Here is a 23,827-nt window from a genome sequence, read left to right as displayed (position 1 = left end):
CCTGTAGGCTTTATACCATTCACCATTCACCATCCGGGCCAGGGCTCTTATGTGGTTTTAGTCTTGTAGTTACAGCATTGATTTCTTTATCTAACATACTGTTCTCCTGTTCTGAGACCTCGGGGAGATTTAGGGAACTTTTTCTATCTGGTCCCCTTTATTTAGGTCAGGCTGGGAGTTCAGCTCTTTATAGTATGTTTTGAAACTCTGCTGTATTTCAATGTGATCATTGTGTATAATGCCATTTGTTTGGTTGTTTTATTTTAGGGACTGAACTATCTGCTTGGTGCTTTCTTAGCTTAAAAGCTAGCCACAGTATTGATTTCCCACCTGCTTCGTAATAATTTTGTTTAAGGAAGATTTCTGTGTTTATTCAGAGTATATAGCATCAGTTTCATTTTGTAATCTCTTTTTTCATTGTTTTGTCATCGTGTAAAGTATTTTTGTGTTGTCTTTGTAATTCCTTGAGATCCAACTGTAATTTTCCAAGTTTCTCTTTATTCTGTTTTTTAGTCAGGGAATTGTAGGCAATAACTTTTCCTCGTATAACCGCTTTACAGGCGTTCCATAGCACGGACTGTGCCACATCCCCATTGTCATTTTCCTGAAAATAAATGGTAAATGGACTGATCATCATATAGTGCTTTTCTACTCTCAAAGCGCTCTATAAAACATGCCTCATTCACACAAACTCGTACAAGCTCTTCCTTCTATACTTAAGTGCAATCTAACCAACATTCACACTGTGATGGACGCATGGGAGAGCAACTTAGGGTTAGTGTCTTGCCCAAGGATACTTGGCATGCAGACTGGGGAAGCCAAGGATCGAACCAGCAACCTTCCAGTCAGTAGCTGATCCAAATATATATATCTATATGTATATCAATTTCTTTATTAAATTTCTCCCTACTGTTTGAATCATTCAGAATGCTAGAAATTATTCTCCAGATTGTGGATTTTTGAATTTCGTTTACACATACAGATTGGAGAGTGGTCTGATAGGTCAACTGTGCCAATATTGCAAGTTTTAACTTTATGTCGGTCATTATAATTGTATAAAGTAATCAAGTTTCTCGAGTATGCAGAGTGAAGAGCAGAGAAATGTGTGAAGTCCAGCCTGGAAGGATTAGCATCTCTCCCGACATCATTAAGTCCTGTTTACGTCCATTTTACAGTTCATTTTGATCTCCTGTAGAACCACGTTCTTTACTTTAGACAGCACCTTTGACCGTTTTTGTGGGCTGACTATTCCACTTACATTAAAGGAGAGGATATTAACAGTGTTTGCCATTTTCAGGGTGGAACATTGTTGTCAAAATTAACATAACAATACCACATTGTCCGAACAGTGCTGCTGAGAACCACAGCTAACAAGATAACAATCACACAGATAATAAGATAATAAAACAGAATTTCCACTTGTGGGTGTTTAAAAAAAAAGAAAAAGGGGGTCAGCCACAGACTTCGGAGTGGGCCCCTTGATTTGAAGTCCTCCTACCCCAACACAATTCTCCCACACTGAGCATGAACCAGTATTCCCGGCATCTCAATTAAGACAAGGCAACAGTTAATCTCTTTACCTTTCCATTGGAACCCCTTCACTTGCCATGCTTTTTAGAGTATTTCTTCCTAACTCAGAAAGCGTACAATAATAGATCGAGGTGGGGGGAGGGCACGGTGCGCTCGCTCAGTGTGTAAGTTCAATGTCGAGGGGAGTTGCAGATACTCTCTCAAAAGATTTTCAACAAAGTCTTTTATCGTGGGGCATTTTTCTCTTCATTCCCAACTATGCCATATAGCCTGACACTGTTGGGTGGGAGCGTCCTTCTTGTTTGGTGTTTTGAGACTCGGGTTTGTAGTTTTAGTAGCATCGTCCACTGCTTGAACCCACTCTCCGTGTCCAGAATACGACCCTCTGCTTCCTCGAGTCTTGTGTTGGTTTTGCACACTTCACTTCTTCGAACTGTTGTGTTTTCTTTTTGGAAGTCTTAATTTCCATAAGTATCGCTCTCAGATCAGTTTTGTCGTCCTTTTTGCTAACAGTAGCCCCAATGCTAGCCATAACGTCACCTTCTTTGTTAGCTTCACTTTCTTCGGTATCCATGTCAGTCATAGTTTTGACTCGTTTCTTGGTTTCCGTCTTGCCATGTTTGTCCTTCACCACAGCCCTGTCCTATTTAGTCACTTTTAGCTGTTTGTCTTTATCTTGTTAGTATTTTTATTTTTCGGGGGCTTTTTGACAAAGAAGAGCCAGCAGCAGTAGTTCTATGCAGCTACCTCCACTGTGTGACCCACAAGTCAGAAGCCACTTGTTAGGTTTTGTATTGTTGATTTCAAGCTACAAACCTATCACCACTCCTTTTGTGAGTTGTTTTACCAAAGTAACACTTTTCATCTGCCATTGATCTCATATTTACTGTAAAACAAATACAAGCTTTAAGCTCTACTTGTGACCCCTAGAGGACGACTTGCCTTTAACTTTAATTCACTACAGCAAAACACACACATACTGCCATTCTCCTAAAGATTCCTAACAATAGAACAAGATAAAAGATTATTAAACAGACACATACAAAACTGAGTTTTCTGCTGGGGACCATGAATGCACATGACTGAATCCCATGGCAATTTCTTCATTAAACTCACTTTTTGACCAGATAATGGGAACAGAATTGGTTGTCTTATGTAGACAATGAACATCAGTACCTATTGTGGCTACATCTAAGGTCTGGATACGTTCATTCTTCTGGTCTTTTCGTCATGCCTTTTTATATCTTCTGCTTTTTTGTATATCACCTGATTCCTTCTTGTGTGTCTTAACTTTCTCATATTATCTTCTATCCTTAATCTCCTGTTGTCTCAAAAGGACATTGACTTACTCATGGCATACAACAAAAGCTATGTTGGGAAGTTTTCGCCTGGGTTCTTCATGCATGTGTGTTTGTAAAAAGAGAAAGGAGGAGAGATGCATGATGGCAGGTGGTAAATACAGTTACCTTATATCTCTTACACACACATATACAGTGGCACAGCCCATATTAAATTACAATCCAGAAGAAGGCTGAACAAGTGTAAGCGGATTACAAATACCTTGAGTGTGCAATATGAGATAAGACCTGCGAGAGTGAGACAGTGAATGCTGTGGTTGCTGAAGGAAAGAAGGGGCCAAAAGAGGGAGACAGAGGGAAAGGAAAAGGTGAAGGATGTGAAAGTGGATGAGTCATTCATAAGACATGTCCCCCTGCCCCCACCTTTTGTATGATGTGATTAGTTAAAAGCCTCCATGCACTCATCGTACTGGTGGAGATGGAAGCAAAGAGGGCTAACATGCATGCCCCATGTGTGTGTGTTTGTCTCAAAATCCATCTCATCAAGCTCTCTTGGTTAAGCCAAAAACTGGTGCTGTCGCTCTCTCGTAATGATACACACACTCACATGTGCACAGAATACACACAGGTGTGTCATAGCCTCACACCTGTGACTGGTTACTCTTAGATATAAGCAATGATTTTAGCTTGTCTTGCTTAATCATTCAGAATTGACTTGCACCAAATGACTATTTATTGGTTCCCAGCCAACATCCCACCAGAAGCCTTTAAAGATGCAACAATAAAGGTTTTTATTGGCCTCTAGTAAAAGTGAATGAGAAAAAGAATGATAGGGTTTGTTGATCGATATCTACGACTCTGTAATTACTTTGTGTTTAAATAAGAGCCATGTAAAAATTTTAGCTTGTAACTGCCCAGAGGAATCATTTAGAATTTATGATCCTTTATCTTGACAGACAAAAAGAACAAGCCAAACATTCCCGAGTCCGAGACACACTCCCTTCCAAAGAGCACAGCGATATTCCTAAGAGATATCTTTTCTGAATACATTGCCCGCTCCTTTTTGAAATTAAAAATGGCATCTTGTACTTTTTTAAGTAATGACGTGGACACTGGAAGTGAAGGGAGCCATCAAGCTGAAGAAGGAGTCCTATCAGTTTTGGTTAACTGGTGGAACTTCATTAGCAGCTGATGGGTACGGCAGGCCAAGCAGAATGCAGCTTGGTGGGTAGCTGAGGCAAAACCTTGGGTGTAGAAAGGAATCAGTGAGGCCATGGACACAGATTTTCAGTGTGTCTTGAGGTGAGCCTTGCAAACCATCAGGAAACTGAGCAACAGAACGGGTGCTTGCAGGAGTGCAGTGTCACTGACCTCAACTGAGGAAAAAAATGGGCAGTTGAAGAAATACTTAGAGGACCTCCTAAGAGAGAAAGCAGAGGACGAGGGTAATGCAGTAGGAACCAGAATCAGCACCTCCAAGTGTGAGGCCTGTAGTTTTCTCTGGTTCCCTCCCCAATCAGACCAGGAATGACACGTTTGATCGCATGTTCTCCTTAAATTGCTGGCTGTCTCACCGGTGTCCCAAAAAAGATGTGGGCTTTATAAATAATTGGGAAACTTTCTGGGGAAAACCTGGTCTTGTTAGAAAAGACAGCTGCTCCATCCAAAGTGGGATTGATGCCCTTATTTTTAGAAATCTTTTCAAATTTATTAAATCCCCCCCAAAACGTGACTATGCAGAGTGCAACAAGGAAGCAGAGTTGCAGTCTTACACGCCTCTCTGCAGCTTCTCTCCTCCTGCTATCCCCCCAAAACCACATCTCCATAGAGACTGTGTCAGCTCCCAAAAAGACAAAAAACAAACTAAAAACCATCAAAAAAAAAAATGGTTTAAACATAAAAAAAGAACAAAGAAAGAACAATACAGTATCCTCAACAGCACCAAAGAGTAAAACAGTCAAATGTGAATTATTAAACATTGGGTGTCTCTCTTTTAGCTACCTATTAGTGCATAAAATAATAATTAATTTTTCAATTGTTAGTTTAAATAATCAACACTGCCAATCTGACCCCTGACTGGAGTAATTGTCAGAATCCTCGAAGCACAGGCCGAGGGGTGTGTATGGCAGCAATCCACTCCACCTATCCGGTCGTTAAGTCTGACGTCACTAGCCATGTCTGGGCCTAAACTCCGCTGCAGGTCCATATATCAAACGATCACTGTGGCATTACTGAGAGTTGAAAAACTGTCTAAAGTCTTTCATCTTTAATAAAATGATCAGCGTTCTGCTCTACCAGGTGTAACAATTGAGTTTAACATCCAGGCATCCATGAAAACGGAATTTATGACATTTAACGGAGTTAGAAGTTAGCAGGGAGTTAGCTCGCTAGCTTCTATCTAAATACAATATAGCATGTCCTGACTGCGGGGTTTTGGAAACAAATTAAAACGTACAGCTCTGTTATCACTTCCAACATAAATGAAGACAGAAAACTAAACAGCAGTGACGTTTGTAGGGTTACTGAAGTTGGGCTAGCTGGTATATAATGATGTGCTACGTGACTGCTAGCGACACAGCTATGTTAGCATAATATAAACAAGCTAACTTTTTTTCCACTCGATAAAAGTTAACGTGAGTGTTCTCGGTGATCAGGAACAAATGTAATCGCATGGCAGGATGCTGTAAAAGGACCAAACTTCAGCCAGGAGAACAACTGAGATAATCCATCCACCACTGGCGTGCACAGATAGAGACGAGGTGGTGCTGAAGCACTTGCCCTTTTGCCCTCAGTCCAAAAAAGTGCCCTTTTGAAAGACGTGATTTTTTTTTTTTTAAAGCTGCGCGATTTAAAAAGGTGTGAAAATAATGGCTTGATTTGTGCCCCTTCTTCAAAGACACCCGAACCCTGTCGCTTTTTCACTGTCACCGTGTCACGTGAACACGCTTGCAGTTCATTTGTTGTGAGGCGTGTAGCAGCGGCATGACACAGGACTACTTGGAGTAGGCATAGTAGGCTAACTATAGCGACTGGGAGCCACGGCGGACAACACGGCAGCTCTTTCCCTTCCCAACCAGTCAGGTAACCCATGAATCGAGTGAAATTATTCTGTTTGCCCTCTAAGACCAACCTGCAATTGTTTTGTTGTGAAGTAGCCTGTCAGAAACTGCACATGACAAACTTTGCCAGCTTACCCCTCCATCCATCCATATGGATAAACAAAAAAACGACACATTTAAAATGTAACCTAAACCATTTAGGCAACCCCACTCTCCATCAATTCCGACCTTTTTGCATACACTATTGAAAATATCACGTTATGCTATAGGCTAAGGCTACATGCCGTTAGGCAGAGGGCTCTTTTGAGCCCATTTTTCGTTATAAATTTTAGGATGATCTCACGGAAATCTGTGAATAAATACAAAGTTTTCAAACTGAAGTCAGTGACGGGAAGACATCACACTTTTTAGAGATGGAACTGCAGAAAAACCTAAAACCTTGACATGATTATGAATAATAGAATTATGGACGTTTCTCCGTTTTTGTGGATTAGCCTTTCCATAACTAACGTCAACTACTGTCCTACTTTGGTAAGATTGAAATTAATGTCTTTGACTGTCTTTAGTAGGTGTCTCCTGTGAGAAAGTTAGAACACCGTCCAACTGTCTAAAGATGCAGTCTTTAGCCTAACTGGTTGTTACTGACTCAGCGATGCTCGCAGACATTTACGCACTGTGTTGTGACCTGATTGTGACAGAACAGTGACGTTGTTATTGGTAGTTTGAAGGGTACGGTGTTGGGGGTGGTGCATGTTAAAAGTTTTGAGAAGCACTGGTTAGACATGTTAATTTTTTTTGGTGTAACATATTGGCAACATTAACACATTAATTTGCTAAAGGAAAAATAGGCAGTTCCCAATTGCCTGTGAAAACGACCATTCTGCCCTGTTCTTGTAATGACCACAGTCAGTCTTATTCGTTCTCATACATTTTGGTCTATTTATTTACTAATTTCAGCAAGCATAATACCTAGGAAAGAGAGGCTGAGAAAGGAGAAAATAAAAGTCAAATCGCATTTAACCTGTGCGATTTTTTTATTATACAAAGAAAAGGTTTTCCACATATGCAAAAAGTGCCCTTTTTTCCCCCTGGAGCACTTGCCCCCCAAAATGTCTGTGCACGCCACTGCCATCCACAATACAAGGTTAGTCATTCATATACTGCAGCATGGGCTGGGCTGTAGTTACATCGTAAGGTTTTAAAAACTGAGCTTAAATAAATGATTAACGGTAATAAAAGCCGAGGGAGGTCAACAGTGATCACTGACTGTTTTAGGAGCTTTTTGAGATTAAATAGAAGAAAATACAAAACATTAAACATGTTAACAACACAAAAGCCATATTAAACGCAGACTACTTTAGACCCGGAAGTAGGATTCGTCACGTCATCACTTAACGACCGGATAGACACTGAAAATGTGACGTCATTTCCGGGGTAAAACCGCAAAGGATTGTAGTTACGAGTGGCAAGTGGCACTAGCGCACGCAGGCTTTCACATGAAAACAGTCACACAGCGATAAAAAGAAACACAAAAATGGCAAGAGGCTGTTGTATTACTAACTGCAATAGCCGGTCGCATGACATCCACGGGAAGCCGATGGGTAAAGAGATCGGTTTTTATCGGATTCCGTCGTGGAAGAGAAATTGTTCAAGCCGTGTTTCCGAAGTAACAAAGAGCCGACGGATGGCCTGGATTGCAGCCATTCGAAGACCAAATATAACGTCTCAGAACAGCTCACACGTGAGTCTGCTCCAAGCATTTCCACAAGTCTTCTGTTGTAGTTATTACGTAATTTATCATAACAATATTGTTGATGTAGGTTACAAATAAGTCTTATATTGATTTGAATTGAGTTTGTTGCGCTATGCTGCTTTGTTCACTGTGGCTTTGCGGGCTAATGTTTGTTGTGTTTTGTAGGAAAAGCAGCCTACAAAATGCTGGAAGGCGATCCAGACTGGGCCCCTCTATCAACCTGGGTCATACTGAGTTTAAAGCTGCTACCCCAGCCAGATTTGATCGGTTAAGAGGGAGAGCGATATCGAAACAGCCACGAAACGTCCCGCATATATGTGCCCAAGTGTTGTATCGAAGCAATCAAGTGATGAATAACTGTTTCATTTAGAGATGGACCGATTCGATATTACGTATCGGTATCGGTCCGATACTGACGTAAATTACTGGATCGGATATCGGAGAGAAATAAGAAATGTAATCCACATTAAGCTTAACAAATGATATATGGAGCGACTGCCTCTCTCTCTCTCCGGCTGCTACTTCAATCATGAAACTGATCAATGATCAGCTGATCGGCTTTTCTGTCGCCAGTCCGTGTCTCTTCTTTGTTTTTGGCCCACTTTGCACCAGAAAGAGGAAACCAGCGGCTGAACAACAGCAGCACGTTTAAGCTTGATAATCTGTTGTTAGGATTTATTTAATATTACTTTCTACACCAGGATCTTTTTCTACAGCTGACGGCTGGTAACTGTGCAGGGGCGGATCTAGCAAAGTTTAGCCAGGGGGGCCGATAGGGCATTAACAGGGAAAAGGGGGCACAAAGACATACTTTTCTTTCTTATTCTCATTTAAAATGTCGAGCTTTTAATAAATAATTATCTGACTCTGACACCCAAAGTTTTAATCTGATGTAAAATGTATAGAAGTCCATTACTGTATATAGTAATTGTTAAGTCTAATATACCCTAGTAAGCTATAGTACTTTTTCCTTTGGGAAGGTACCATCTGTGCAGTCTGCAGTTCTGCTGAAGAAAGATGTTGAATCTATTTAATTATTCTTGAAAAATAATTGATTTCTGTGCATTTTTTTCCCACACTGCATCAAATTAAGGTTGATTACGTTGATTAAGCATCATGAGGTGGAGGGTGGGGGGTGGTTCCCTTTGTTTTGCTGGGAGTTTGCAACCCTATTAGTTAGGTTGCTTAATATTTCTGCTAAGTACTCTTTAAAATACCAGAACAGGAAGGATGGAGCAGGTTTAAGTTTATTAGATTGATCAGTTTTGCTGAACTATGAAATATTTTGGGTGCAGTGTATTTTTTTACATACAGGTATAACAGAATAGCTTTAGTGTTGTTTATTTAAGCTTGAGTATGAACTTATACAAAATGCAGCAATATACATATATATATATATATATATATATATATATATGTATAATCTTAATAGGGCTGTCAGAACTGAGAGCAAACGAAAGAACTGCTGTATAATGCCCTCCGCTATCTTAGTTTAATTGGTCACATGACTGCATCACATGACTAAAATGCGTCATCACTGTTTTCAAAAAGGCCCCGGGTTCGCTGTCCACACTGGGACTCGAAAACGGCGTTTTCAAATGTGTCCACTTTGGAGAGCGTTTTCAAAACGCTTCGTTTTCCTTGACCAAAAACGGCGTCTCAGTGTGGACGGGACGCCAAAACGGAGAGAAAAAGATGCGTTTTCAAACACGCATTACTGTGGACGTAGCCTTGTCCACCTTAACTGTAAACCTCAAAATACTGTTTTGTTTTTCGTCGCCCTTGACCTTATACTGTCTGATTTCTCAGACTTTTTATCAGACTTAGTTCTGAGCTCAGATAAAATAATTATTGTGGGTGATTTTAACATCCATGTAGATGCTAAAAATGACAGCCTCAACATGGCATTTAATCTGTTATTAGACTCAATTGGTTTCTCTCAAAATGTAAAAGAACCCACCCACCACTTTAATCACACTCTAGATCTTGTTTTAACATATGGCATAGAAACTGAACATTTAACAGTGTTTCCTGAAAACCCTCTCCTGTCTGATCATTTCCTGATAACATTTACATTTACAATAATTGATTACACAGTGGTGGAGAGTAGACTTTATCACAGTAGATGTCTTTCTGAAAGCGCTGTAACTAAGTTTAAGAATATAATCCACCCACTGTTATCATCTCCAATGCCCTGTACCAACATAGAGCAGAGCAGCTATCTGAACGCTACCCCAACAGAGGTCGATCATCCTGTTAATAGTATTATATGTGAAAAAAAACCTCACTAGAGTCAGAAGTACTTGACTCTCTGGTATAACTCTCAAACTTTTAAGCTGGGGAGGAAATGTTGTAGCACCAATTTAGAAGATCATCATTTAGCCTGAAAAAAGATTATTTCACTCTATAAATATTGCCCTCCATGAATCCTACTATTCGTCACTGATTCAGAATCAGAATCAGAAAGACTTTATTTATCCCCAAGGGGCAATTAACAAGCATAACACTGAAGATAAGGACAACAAGAACAGGCAATAAGAGTGAGATAATAAATACACAGTATATACAGTTTTAAAATTAAAGTGACTGAAAGGTGAATAAATAACTGTAAGCGACTAAAAGTGAACAAAGTGTGTAGAGTGTAGAGTAGTTTATGTTTCTGGTGTGGGAAATGTTCTTATCGGCTGGAGTTAAAAAGCAGAGTGGCTTTGGGGACAAAGGTGGCGCTCCTCCTCTCAGTCCTGCAGGAAATGCAGCAGAGGCGTCGCCCAGAGGGGAGCCATTGAAATGCAGGGTGAAGAATGTGAGAGGGGTCGTTGATGATTTCGGCTGACTGTCTGAGGGCCTGTTGGCTGAAAACCTGTCAGAGTCCTGACAGGACAATGATTTTAGAGCAAACTGATGCAGTGTGCTGCTGTCTGTTCCTGTATGAAGGCTGAGGGAGTGGAACCAGCAGGTGATGGAGAAGGTCATGATGCTTTCCAGGAAGGCATAGTAAAAAGTCATCATGATGGGGGTGCTGACTCCAAAGCAGTTGAGTTATAAGGAGGTGTAGCCGTTGGTGGCACCTCCTGAGAATCTCCTCTGTGTTGGCAGAGAATTTCAGGAGGTTGTCAAAGATGGTTCGCAGGTATTTGTACTCCTCAGCTACCTCCACTGGCTTCCCGTGGATGGTGGTGGTGACTGAGGCAGCCAGATCCCTCCCTCTGGTTGAAGAAAATAAGAACAACCCCAGGTTTCTCTTCAGCACAGTAGTCAGGCTGACAAACAGTCAGAGCACCGTTGAGCTAACCATCCCTTTAACGTTAACTAGGAATGACTTCATGAATTTCTACATTTATTTAGTCTTCATTCTTACATTGTGCTGTTCTTTATATTATGGCAAAGCTGTCAGTGTGATCAGGGTGAGAAATTATATAGCAGTAGGTGTGGCTCTAAACTGGTTGGTGTGACAGCCAGCCAGACTAGCCTTCCCACTCAACAGGCCTGCACAGAGACACACAGGCACACTCACTCATGTTTGACTAACCAGCCTTTGTTAGTGTCATAATCACATTTAGTAGCAGCCATATGACAGTAGAAATAGCAGCCAAGGAAGACAAGGCAATGTGGGAGTCTGTGAGTTTGAAAGCAACTAAAGATGAAAATAAATAGAAAATAAAGCTGTGTGTGTGTGTGTGTGTGTGTGTGTGTGTGTGTGTGTGTGTGTGTGTGTGAGAGAGAGAGAGAGAGTGTGAAGTTTCTCAGTAAAATCACCCATATGCTGAGGTCAGTCACACTATCGCTAGCTTTCCAGACACTTTTGACAAGTGTGTGTGAGAATGAGAGGGTTGGTGGGTGAATCATTAAATGTGAGGCTAGTTATCCATCTGCAATGAAAAGCATTGCTTCTTTGTATAATCTGAGTCAATTTTCCAAATTAAGTATGTTGAAGAGTTTCTTGCAACTGCAAACCTTTCTTCCCCTTTGGGCCACAGAAGTGTCAGTGTCAGGAAATAACTGTTATAGTAATTATGGTTAGTGTGTGTGCAGCCTCAGAATGGCCGACGCGTTTGCTTAATCTTTAAATTAATTACACCTGAAGAAAAAATGCACAGCTCATATATAATAAACACTTTACTTTCCAATTCCCTCTGCAGTGTATTTAATTATCTCTGTTAGCTCGGGCCCAATTGATGCACTACCATTGCAACAGAGCTGCTGACAAATCACGTAGCTCCAAATGACAGAATTCCTTCAGGTTTATGATGAGAGACGGACTCTTAGTGGTCACCAGGGCTGCATCTACAATAAGTCCATATCAGCACAAACGCTGTCCTAAACAGGGTGTTTTTTACATTTTCCTTTCACTCTGGGTCCATGTTAATAAGAACACATGTACACAACCAAACATCCAAAGCCATATAGATACATAGGAAAAAACAGGAAATGTAATGCCCTTATGAGATGCAGAGGAGAAAGGAAAATGAGAAAGATGAAAAAACGAAGGAGGAACTGCATGGGGCAGGAGACAGAAGGCTACTGGTAATGCCCTAATGATGTAGTGGCTGTCAGAAGATTTGCTTCAGTGGCCAAATGATCCTGTAAGAACAGCACATTTATCGATCCAGCTATTAAATTGCTTCACATACTAATGATTCTGTGTGAAAGGGAGAGAGAGATGAGACAACAATATGAAATAAAAACAGGTGAAATCCTTTAAATGAAAGAAAACGAGGGGACCAAAGGTTCAAAGAGCCTGTATTTACAAAGCTGTGTGCACGGGAGATCTCTCTCTATTTAACCAAGACCCTCTAATACAAATCATATTTGAGTTTTGAGAATACCTCATGTTAGATTTAGTGAAGTTGCACTTAGGAATGTCCTTTGCAGTGATGGAAACATGATTCAGTGTGGGTGTGCTTGCAGTTCTGACATGTCTTTCCCTTAGTACTTCCATTACAGTGTGATAGCTATGAAACCATATCTGAACCTGATCTGTGTGATATTCGATATCAGTTCTCACCTTGAATGTTTTCAACAGCTTTCCACACCCCCACACTCACACACACACACACACACACACACACACACACACACACACACACACACACACACACACACACACACACACACACACACACACAAACATCTTTATGGTCAAAAATCATAGAGAAATCGTCACATTGTTTCTTTCACCAGCTTTTCCCTTTTGTTTTGCTGATACAGATTTTTTTTCATTTAAAAAGGTATTTTTGGTATATCAGTGTTGAGGTCTATAAGATTACATTACTCACTGCTTTTGTAAACAAAGTCATGTACTACATTACTTATTTACCTACAGTAAACGAAAGCTAATAAACTCTCGTAGCTCCACAAATCTGAAAGCCAAACTGGGGAAATCCAGCCCAAAGATAAGTTAATAAAAAAGTGGGCAGACGTGACCCACGTCTTCAGTGCAATCCCCGACTGCGCATCACTGCTTTTATTATCAATTAGAAATCAAGCTTTGGTGTTCTTGGCTGGGGTTGGCATCTACTCAGCTTTGGCTGGGATTCTTTCTACCAGCATCTTATTCTTACAGATGCTGGTGTCAGCAGCTCCACGTGTTCTGGCCTCGCTGCAGTTTGTCCTCTTCTGTTGTAGACCGCTCTACTTTATTTTCATTTCTTAAACTCTAACCCTGTTTAACTTCAGAATGTTTATGATGTCAGTGTTACGTCTTTTGAAAGAACGTAGTGGTGTCCCCACTATCATCACCTCCAACTCTAGCATAGGAGAGAGGAACAGAGAGTCAGTGACAGAGCACATGAAAGCCGCTGAAGCATCATGCAAACAACTGTTCACCTCAACACAATGCTGTAACTCATAAATGCTGCTTTTTTGGTTCTTTTAACAATGTTTGGAATTTAGGCTGTCAGCATAATAATGCAAGCAAAAGTCAGTTAAATCAGCTGTAGCTGCTATAAACGTGCTTTGCTTGTCTTAAACTCAACATCGATCTTATGATCAATAGGAAATCTGACTGTGCACCTTACTGAATATAATTTTACATAAGTTGTTATAATGATCAGATCAGCACATCCAGTGGAATAAGTGTGTATAACTGCAAAACTTCCTGATGAGTCTCCACTGAGATGAAAAATGAATGTTTTTTAAAGGCCACATGACGTTTGTTAAATTGCTGTTATAAATACATTAAAAGTGAAATATCATCACTTTCTATAATAACAGTTATGCAGACCCAATGCTGTTCAACAACATACTGCAGCACTGATGAGAGGTAAAACTTATCCTATTGTGTCTCATATCCTTTTGAAAATGCTTCTGATGTGAACAATAGTTGGTTAGAACAAAGATGATCATGCTCAGTGTGCTGCTTGTCATTTATAGTTTATGTCTTATATCATATTTCAAGCCGGACTTTGTTGTCTCTGGATGGGGCTCTCAGTCGGCCCTGTTCAGGGTTTTTTTTGGATTTTATGTGTAAGTTTTACTCTTTCATTTCTCCTGCGGAGACAATTTTTAATCAATGAGGAAATCAAAATAGAGCAAGAAATGTTCCAGTGGGGGACTACTGTTAATGAAAAGCAAAATATTTGGAATTCAGCATGTTGTTTCTGCATATAAGTGCAAAAGTAAAGTAGTTTAACCAACACGCGCAGAGTTAGCGTATGAGGTTTGTGCAGAACTGCAGTGAAAGCTTTTCTGTCACCACAAGTAAAAAGGCCATCATCTATCAGAACTCAAGGAAACTGAGAAACATTGCTGGAGAATTTATTAGGTTGAACGTTCCCTCCATCTCCCTCTTTCCATTCCCCTCTGTCTATCTAACTCGCTAGTTCCTTCTCCCTCTGCACTTCTGGTAATGGATTCGGCCTAAATGGGTTCTGAGAAACACAAGTGAAGAGGGGGAAAGGATGGAGGAGGAGGAGGTGAGGCAAAGGGAAAGGAGACTTCAAAACTTGTTGCTTGTGATAGCGTTATAATTACTGTTACTGTAAAAGCACTGACACTACATCATCTGTCAGTTGTACAAATAACTCAGTCGTCAGTTGTTACTCTGGATAACTTCATACAATATTTAGTCTTACAATACTGCGATCACAACTGCATACACTGATGACAAAGAATGAAACAACAGCAATGACTGTATATTCTGTATATTTTGAAAGACAAAATAGGATAAAAGGAGCCAGAGCGGAGGAGGGTGTGCAGAGCAGTGGTGTATGGTTAATGATTTAATGTTAGCCACTCCATGGAATCAAGTCTTCTCCATGTTAGTGGCGCCAAAGTTAAACCCTCTAGTCAGTTAGTCTGTTATTCATTGATTTCTCTGGTCAGCACTAGATTGTTATTGAATATGACTGGCACCAGCATCTTGTGTGTCTGTGTGTGTGTCTGTGTGTGAAGGGTGTGCATCTCGAGAACTCGAGTACATTTCCGCTTCGGCTGAAAAACATATTTTTCTGTATGCATGTGATTCTCCACAGCCATCTGTGCGCGCACACACACACACACACACACACACACACACACACACACACACACACACACACACACACACACACACACACACACACACACACACACACCTTTGATAATCCAAGAGTGAAGGCAATAAGCCTAAAACACAGCAAGCGCATTCACTGCCACTTTAAAATGATCACAACGATACATTATTTATTCCTGAAGGCTGTTTAAATACACAACAGCATCTGCACACAAACAAAATCAACAGTAATATCTGTGTCTAAATACTGCATCGAGCATGAGAACACCGACTCTAACTGCATCCTGGTGAGTGTGCACGGGTAATCTTTCTAGTTACATATGCACTTTAGTTATTGCTGCTATCTGTCTTCTCCAGCAGTCAGATCTGATGTCTCCTGCTATAGCATCACACTATATGCTCTGTAATATATGATAATATATGTGTCTGCGATTCAACAAACTATTCCATATACACTACGTGTGAGTAAATAAGTCTTGAGCACACGGACGCAGCATTAGGACTACCTGATGTATAGTTTAATAAGCGCACAAAATAAATATTTTATGAAATACATATTCTAAACAGCACATTATCACAGCACTGCACAACACTACAGATTTACATTTCATCTGCTTTTCAGCTGGACAGTTTTGGAAACGTTCAGTCTAAAGCTCTGTTACACTTTCCACTGATTACTTGTTGCTAGGAGATTTTTACCTATTTTCCCCCCAATAGATTCACACTTCACACCTTGAAAGCAATGAGTCAGAAAGAAAGTAGCCAGTTTGCCAAATTGCTTATTTGTAAAGTAATAGCATTAGCACTTCTGCACTTCTTTATTAGGCTTTGTTCTGTGTAAAAATACAAACTAGCACAGATACTACGGCACTGCTTCACAAATCATTTAGATCCAATTTATTTAGAACTTTCTTTAAAAAGAAAAAGAACTCTAGAAACAGAATTGCTTCTGTGAGCGAGTCCCCGTTTAAAGTTTCATTTTACATAAAGGTGACAGGACTTTTACCTCATCCATTTGTGTTCAAGAAGTAACTATAATAATGATAACAAAGCAATCAGAATTTTTGGCAGGTTTCTTAAAATTTAAAAAGTGAGTCTCCTCCAAATGTCTTTTCTCTCTAAGACTGAGCAACACAATCAGCATTTTGGAGGCTTCATCTGTACCTTATGTTTTGGTCATTAGATGTCATTGCCATAGATGGGAGTGGGTAAATCAAGGCATCAACTAATGTTTGGAAAAGCAAAACAAAAACAAAAAGAAGTTTCACATACATACAGCAATTAAAATGACAGAAATAGATCAAATAAAGTCTGAAGTTTAAATATAGAGTCCACGGCCCACAGTCAAAGTCACCTTTTTTCTTCAGCCTGGCTCTACGTACAGCCAACACTGATCAGCACTCATCACCTCAGAGATCTAGATCTTATGCATGGTAGTAGCTCACTGAAAATGGAGGCAGCTGACTGTAGAGGGCTCCGAAAGTGGTCAGCAAATATTTAAATAAAACCCTAAATTTTATGAGGAGCTTTTGTAAGAAATCTCTGTCAGACGAGACCATTTATGGACCTGGTTAGAAGCCTTGCAGCAGCATTCTGGACCGTTTGCAGGCGATCCAGGGACAGTTTGCTTAGGCAGAGGAATAAGGAATTGCAATAATCGAGGCAGGATGAAAAAAGGTTCTATACATACTAGAGATGGCACGATACCACTTTTTTATGTCCGATACCGATACTGATATCATAAATTTGGATATCTGCCGATACCGATATGAATCCGATATAGTGTTTTTTAATCAACAAAACTGTTTTTTAAATATCTTGCTGCATTTTGTATAAGTTCATACTCAAGTTTAAAACAACAACTACACTAAAGCTATTCTGTTATACCTGTATACAAAAAAAATATTTCATAGTTCAGCAATACTGATCAATCTAATAAACTTAGACCTACACCATCCTCCCTATTCTGGTATTTTAAAGAGTACTTAGCGTAAATATTAAGCAACCTAACTAATAGGGTTCCAACTCCCAGCAACAACAAAAATAAATAAATAAAAAATAGGGAACCACCCCTCACGCTCCACCTCATGATGCTTAATCGACGTAATCAACTTTAATTTGATGCAGTGTGAAAAAAAATGCACAGAAATCAATTATTTTTCAAGAAATATTAAATAGATTCAACATCTTTCTTCAACAAAATTGCAGACTGCACAGATGGTACCTTCCCAAAGGAAAAAGTACTACAGCTTACTAGGGTATATTAGACTTAACAGTTACTATATACAGTAATGGACTTCCATATATTTTACATCAGATTAAAACTTTGGGTGTCAGATTCAGATAATTATTTATTAAAAGCTCGACATTTTAAATGAGAATAAGAAAGAAAAGTATGTCTTTGTGCCCCCTTTTCCCAGTTAATGCCCTATCGGCCCCCCTGGCTAAACTTTGCTAGATCCGCCCCTGCACAGTTACCAGCGTCAGCTACGTAGAAAAAGATCCTGGTGTAGAAAGTAATATTAAATAAATCCTAACAACAGCTGATCAAGCTTAAACGTGCTGCTGTTGTTCAGCCGCTGGTTTCCTCTTTCTGGTGCAAAGTGGGCCAAAAACAAAGAAGAGAGACGATCAGCTGATCATTGATCAGTTTCATGACTGGAGTAGCAGCAGGAGAGAGAGAGAGAGGGAGTCGCTCCATATATCGGTTGTTAAGCTTAATGTGGGAATGCTTTACAAACATTCAGAGATGAACTTACACACTTGCTTCTCTCTGGGAAAACTTCCTCGGAGCTTGGCAGCGAGGCTCCAAACACACACAGCCGCTCTATCACGTGACCACACTGCTCCCACGTGCTACGGTTATGAGCCGAGTTACGTCGTGTTGCAAGTTTTGTGAGGTGCTTTTTTGATATTTAATGGATCGGATTACATTTCTTATTTCTCTCCGATATCCGATCCAGTAATTTACGTCAGTATCGGACCGATACCGATACGTAATATCGGATCGGTCCATCTCTAATACACAGCGATGGTAAAAGGAAAGTGTTGAAATCAGAAGCTGTGCGGCAGGCTGAGATGTTGAATAAAGGGAAGGAGTGAACACAGATAACTGGTGAAAGTTGGGCAGGTTGCTGTATGAGCGACTGTAAGGACACAACGGTTTGAAAACGGCACCTTTATTATGTTTCCTTTTCAACACGACTGACATGAACAGGGACATGAGTCCCATGTTGTGTACAGCCTCAATAATGAGTCATTTGTGCAAAATAATTATTATTGCCTTCTGAAAAACATCGGCTACTCTGAAGTAATGTTTTGAGCAGTTTATAAAGTATTCTTTATATCTTACTGTGTTTATGAGTTTGTGTTGCCCTTAAAGCTTTGATGGGTGCTGCAGCTGTCTGTGAGTGTCTCTATAACAGTTTAGGTTACAGTGTTAAGCAGCTTAGAGATGCCAAATGGATTAAGTGTTTTGTTCATACATAGTAAAGTAATCTGGTTAGCAAAGATGATACATTCCTCCTCCTCCATCTGCCCACACTCCTTTCTTTTTCCTCCATATTTCCACATTTCTTTCCTTTCATCCCTTTCAGTTAAACACACACATACATCTGCAGAGAGCAGTCTTATAGAAAGTGGTCTGGAGAGGTCAGCTTATATATTTTATGCCCATCCATGATACAAAAAAATTCCATTTGCAGTAGGGTAGTGTCTTTTTTTTTTTTTTTAGCAGCTGCGGTGCTTCTGTGATTGTTTTTAATGCAACATTTTTTCTACTTATTCAAAATAAACATGAATTGTATAAGTTCAGTATGTCTGTGTATGTGAGAACAGCACCTGTAAGTATGTTCAGGATGAAAATCTTCCTTTTTCTGTCCCTGCAGCTCAGATCACCAAGTATCAAGTAGCTGGGCCCTCGTGGGTCCGGACACAATAAGTGTTTATATCTGCCAATGTGCGTGTGCATGTTTGCAAGTGTGTCCTTTGCCAGCCAGACAGCTCTGCTCTAATATTTTCTTGGGTAATATTACCGACAATGCAGACAGGCTTCTCACTTTCCCTTTTGTGTCTTTATTCTCCACTTTCTGTGCTCCTGTTTTGAACTCTGAAATCTCGCCTCTCATCATTTTCTGTTTTTCTCACATCTTTGTTTTTTTTTCCATCTTACTACAACAAAGGTTGCAACAGAGCCAGAAGCCTTACTGTCCACACACACACACACACACACACACACACACACACACACACACACACACACACACACACACACACACACACACACACACACAGTAACCTGCAACAGTATCAATGGATGTATTAAACCGCAGTGACACTAACTTTCCTCCTATACGAACCTTCTAAAGAGGGACAGAATTAAGCGTAACATGTTTTGTGATTGCAAATCCTTTAGGTTCAGACTTCATGTCTGTTGTTCTACACTAGAATTATGTTAATGTTTCAACAATTTATTCACTCAACCAAATCAGTTTATTTTCTTTGGGTGAAATGACGTGATGAAAGTCCATCCCTTCATCTTGTTCGGCTTATCTGTTTCAGTGCCTTGGCTTTGGCTGAGCGTATCCTGTCACAGGGTGAAAGGCAGAGTACATCCTGTACAGGTCACTGAACCACTGCAGGACTAACACAAACAGACAGCTGCTCATGCTCACAGTCACACCTATGGCCACTTTAAACTCTCCAATTAACTTAAAGCCATGGATGTGTTGGAATGTGATGGGAAGTCAGAGTACCTGGAGAGTACACAACAAGGCCCCAGCCACCTCTTAGATTCAAACTCAGCACCTGTAAGGCAACAGTGCGAACTATTTCTTTAAAATAGTAATTAAAACATATCAAATACTTAAACTGAGATAATTATAAAAATCAGTTTGCAGCATGTCTCAGAAGCAACAGTTGCCTTTGAAAATTGAATAGATTCTCACCAGGCAGCCTTGACTTGCCAGATATATGTACATTTAACTGGCAGGGCTTTTTGGTTTTGCCCCCCGCTCGACCACCATGCGGGACACTTCCTGGGAGTGTGCACAATAATCTTGGATATCACTTTAAATGTCAGAGAACTAAGTTTCTCAAATCCATGTTTGTGCTGTTTTGTCTTAAAGAACTTAATGGTTGCAATTAATAGATTTTTACATAAACCCCAAATATCAGAATTAGGTAAAGTAACATGTTTGGAAATTGTTATCAATGCTTTTATTTACAACTTATGATCCTTTACTAACAATAGCTGATAGTTTTAGATTGCTTTTTGTAATTACTGAAAGAGGTCTACTATTGCATTACATGAACAGATAAATGACTATCATTGACCAAACTGTGAAATAAAGTTCTATACGTTTATATACATTTCTGTCTAAATAGTGTAGCAGCTGGTGCTAGAACCATCTGTGCTCGTCTCTACTGAGACTGAAGAAGGCAAACATGTGCTGCATGACATTCAGCAGCCCAGGTTTGAGTCTGACCTGAGGCCCCTTGCTACACGCCTTCCCCTGCAATCTCTCCCTGCTTTCCTGTCGACTCTCCATTACGGCAGCATCCAATAAAAGGCAAAAGGCCCCAAAAGAGATTTTAAAAAGTAAAAGTGCAACTGGATTTCTTGTAGCATTTTAACAGTATAACGTTACTTTCAAGTTGGCCCACGAGGATGTCTAACCCATCAGCTACACAACAGTTGAATCAGAAAGACCGAGCTAACTGTTGTGACTTGTTGTTTCTAAGTGTGACAGAGATGAATAAGAACTGTTACTTGAGCACAAAGCAGGACATGATATCAAAAATGGAGCGAACAGTTGATCTCCTACCATTGTCGCTGTCCGATTTGTTCTCGTGCTCAGTGTCAGTTAGAGTCAGCACTGAGTTGGAGCGGCTCGACAGGCAGGAACTCCTCCCGGATGATTTACCCAGACCTCCGCGGCCCCACAGATGCATAGCATGCTCTGGGGACATGACTGCCTGACTATCAGTGTCTAGCTCCTGAGCTGTACCAACTGAGAAACCACGGTGGGGTGGAGGCATTTCAGGGCAGAAAGGCAGGCCGCGACGAGACGGTGGCTCACAGATCCCCAGCTGACGAAGACTGAAGTGTTGACCTGAAACAGATGGCCGTGTTCAAATCATTTAGAAATCATTAGATCATCGCAAATGACTATAGATCTAATACACAGAGATGGTGTGACTATGGCATAAAATATACACTATATTGCCAGTGTACACTCACCCATCCAAATCATTGAATTCAGGTGTTCCAATCACTTCCATGGCCACAGGTGTATAAATTTAAGCACCTAGGCATGCAGACTGCTTCTACAAACGATTGAGAAGAACAGTAACTCAGCCACAAAGTGGTAGGCCATGTTAAATCGCAGACCGGGGTGCTGGGTATGCAGAGGTCACCAACTTTCTGCAGAGTCAGTTGCTACAGACCTCCAAACCTGATGTGGCCTTCAGATTAATTCAGGAACAGTGTCTCTTTATTAATCTCTGTCTCTCTTCCACAGCATGTCTTCATCCTGTCTTCCTTCTCTCTCCCCAACCAATCACAGCAGATGGCCCCGCCCCTCCCTGAGCCTGGTTCTGTTGGAGGTTTCTTCCTGTTAAAAGGGAGTTTTTCCTTCCCACTGTCGCCAAAGTGCTGCTCATAGGGGGTCATATGATTGTTGGGTTTTCTCTGTATGTGTTATTGTAGGGTCTACCTTACAATATAAAGCGCCTTGAGGCGACTTGTTGTGATTTGGTGCTGTATAAATAAAACTGAATTGAATAGAAAACTTCATCAAATTTGAGTTTATGACCAAGCAGCTGCAGTCAAGCCTCATATCACCAAGGACAACGCAAAGCATTGGATGAAGTGATCTAAAGCAGACTTCCAGTAGACTCGAGAGCAGTGGGGATCTGATCTCCGGGGTGACAAATCGTGTTTCTTTGTATGGCAATATGATGGCATCTGAGTTTGGCGACTGCCAGGAGAATGTTACTTCGCTGTCCAGTGTTATATTTGTTGGTGAGGGGATATGGTGTGGAGTTGTTTTTCAGAGCTGGGCTTGGCCCCTTAGTTCAACTAAAGCAAATCTTAATATTCAGCATAACAAGATACAATTTCAAGCTCCCAGCTATGTGGGAACAGTTTGGGGGTGGCCCCTTCCTCTTCCTACAGCACTGTGCACCAATGCACAAGGACAGAGTCCTGACCTCAACCTGACAAACACCTTCGGGATAAACTGGAAATATAGACTGAGATCCAGGGGCTCTCGGCCAACATCATTGTCAGATGTTGCAAATGGTCAAAAATTCCCCCAAACTCACTCCTAAACCTTGTGGAAACCCTTGATCTGAAGCTATTATAGCTGCAAAGGGTGGGCTGACATCACATTAAACCCTATGGATTAAGAACGGGATCTCACTCAAGTTCATATATGTGTGAAGGCAGACGAGTGATTAATTTTGGCAATACAGTGTATATACAGCAGGTGGAAGACAGCTATGGAAAAATAGTCAAACAAGTCTGTGAGGAATCTTTGACAAAGCAATTCTTATGAGACTGAATGAATAACTCAGAAGACAAACCAGACAAAAGGTGCCTCAAATCCAGTTAGACGTTGAGAATATAAGTGCTTTAAGTCTCATGTATGGTGGTGCAGCTCACAGTGACATGTACATGTTTAATATAATCAATATGAAGCTGTGCTTTAGTTTTGTACACAGTTTGTTCAGATGTAAATTAGAGAGTTAAAGATCAATTTTACTGCTAATTAAATGACAACCTTTACTCATTATTAGTGTTATTACAGTAAAAGCAGTAAGTGAAAAATAATAATAAATAATTATATGATAATAGTAAACATTATTGATTTTAACAGCTCAACAGCTTTTTAAACAGCATTAAAAAACATTTACCGTTTGTACCGACACTTTCCCAACTCACTGTAGTCAAATTTGGAAGGTTTCTAAATAACAAGCTAAGTATGTGTGCGGGAGGTGGAGTGGTCTAAAAAGAAGGACAGGAGCCTGATATAAAATAAAACAACGAGAATGTATTCAGGGCAGCCAATAACCCAGAATCATCTTGATGCACGCTCAATCATCCAGGTAAGAACATCTCCAAAAGCTGGTTCTGTTCATCTGGATATTTTCAGTGGGAGAAACGTTTCGTCATCTTCAGTCTCAGCTGACTGCAGGCTTCAATCTTATAAACAGGACATTTGCATGATGACTGAAACCAGCCCACTGAAGGAACAATGGGCTGGGAGCTCAGTTCCTTAGTCTTAATTATGCAAATTCTCATGACCATTGATCAGCAACCACTGATCAATACCCACTGATCAATGGCCATTCACAGATGGTACTCATGGCGAAAGTGACGAAACGTTTCTCCCACAAAACGCTACGTCCAGAATCAACTTTTGGAGAAACCCAGAATCATGTTTACGCTGAGTGTCTGATGATCCTAGCTTTCCTGTCAGAGCCTGAGCTTTAACAGGTAACAAAGGCAGTGACGAGCAATAACGTTTCTATGCTAGAATCACTGCAGTTGCCTTGAAGTCTGTTTGGGCTGGTTGTCATCTTGGTTTGTCAGGTGTGTGCTCATACATAAAAAAGGTTGCATGTATTTCCTCAGTAAGACAGGGATCTGTGTTGGTGTGTGTGTGTAGCCTCAGGTTTATTTATAACTGAT

The 23,827-nt window shown here is 40.5% G+C and overlaps 1 protein-coding gene across 4 annotated transcripts in view; it reads right to left on the bottom strand.

Annotated features, from left to right (window-relative positions):
* The window catches only part of tenm3 (teneurin transmembrane protein 3), a 229,339-nt gene extending 208,100 nt beyond the window's left edge, over nt 1-21,239 (bottom strand). For all 4 annotated transcript variants that reach the window (XM_026172117.2, XM_080303276.1, XM_080303277.1 and 1 more), the window contains exon 1: nt 20,958-21,239. In XM_026172117.2, coding sequence (XP_026027902.2) covers nt 20,958-21,171 — 214 coding nt within the window. In that variant the 5' untranslated portion in view covers nt 21,172-21,239. The remainder of the gene's footprint in view (nt 1-20,957) is intronic.
* Nucleotides 21,240-23,827: the final 2,588 nt, after the last annotated feature.

The sequence above is a fragment of the Astatotilapia calliptera genome, chromosome 6 (assembly GCF_964374335.1).
Source record: "Astatotilapia calliptera chromosome 6, fAstCal68.1, whole genome shotgun sequence".
Lineage (NCBI taxonomy): Eukaryota > Metazoa > Chordata > Actinopteri > Cichliformes > Cichlidae > Astatotilapia > Astatotilapia calliptera.
This window is presented reverse-complemented; position numbering and strand designations above follow the sequence as displayed.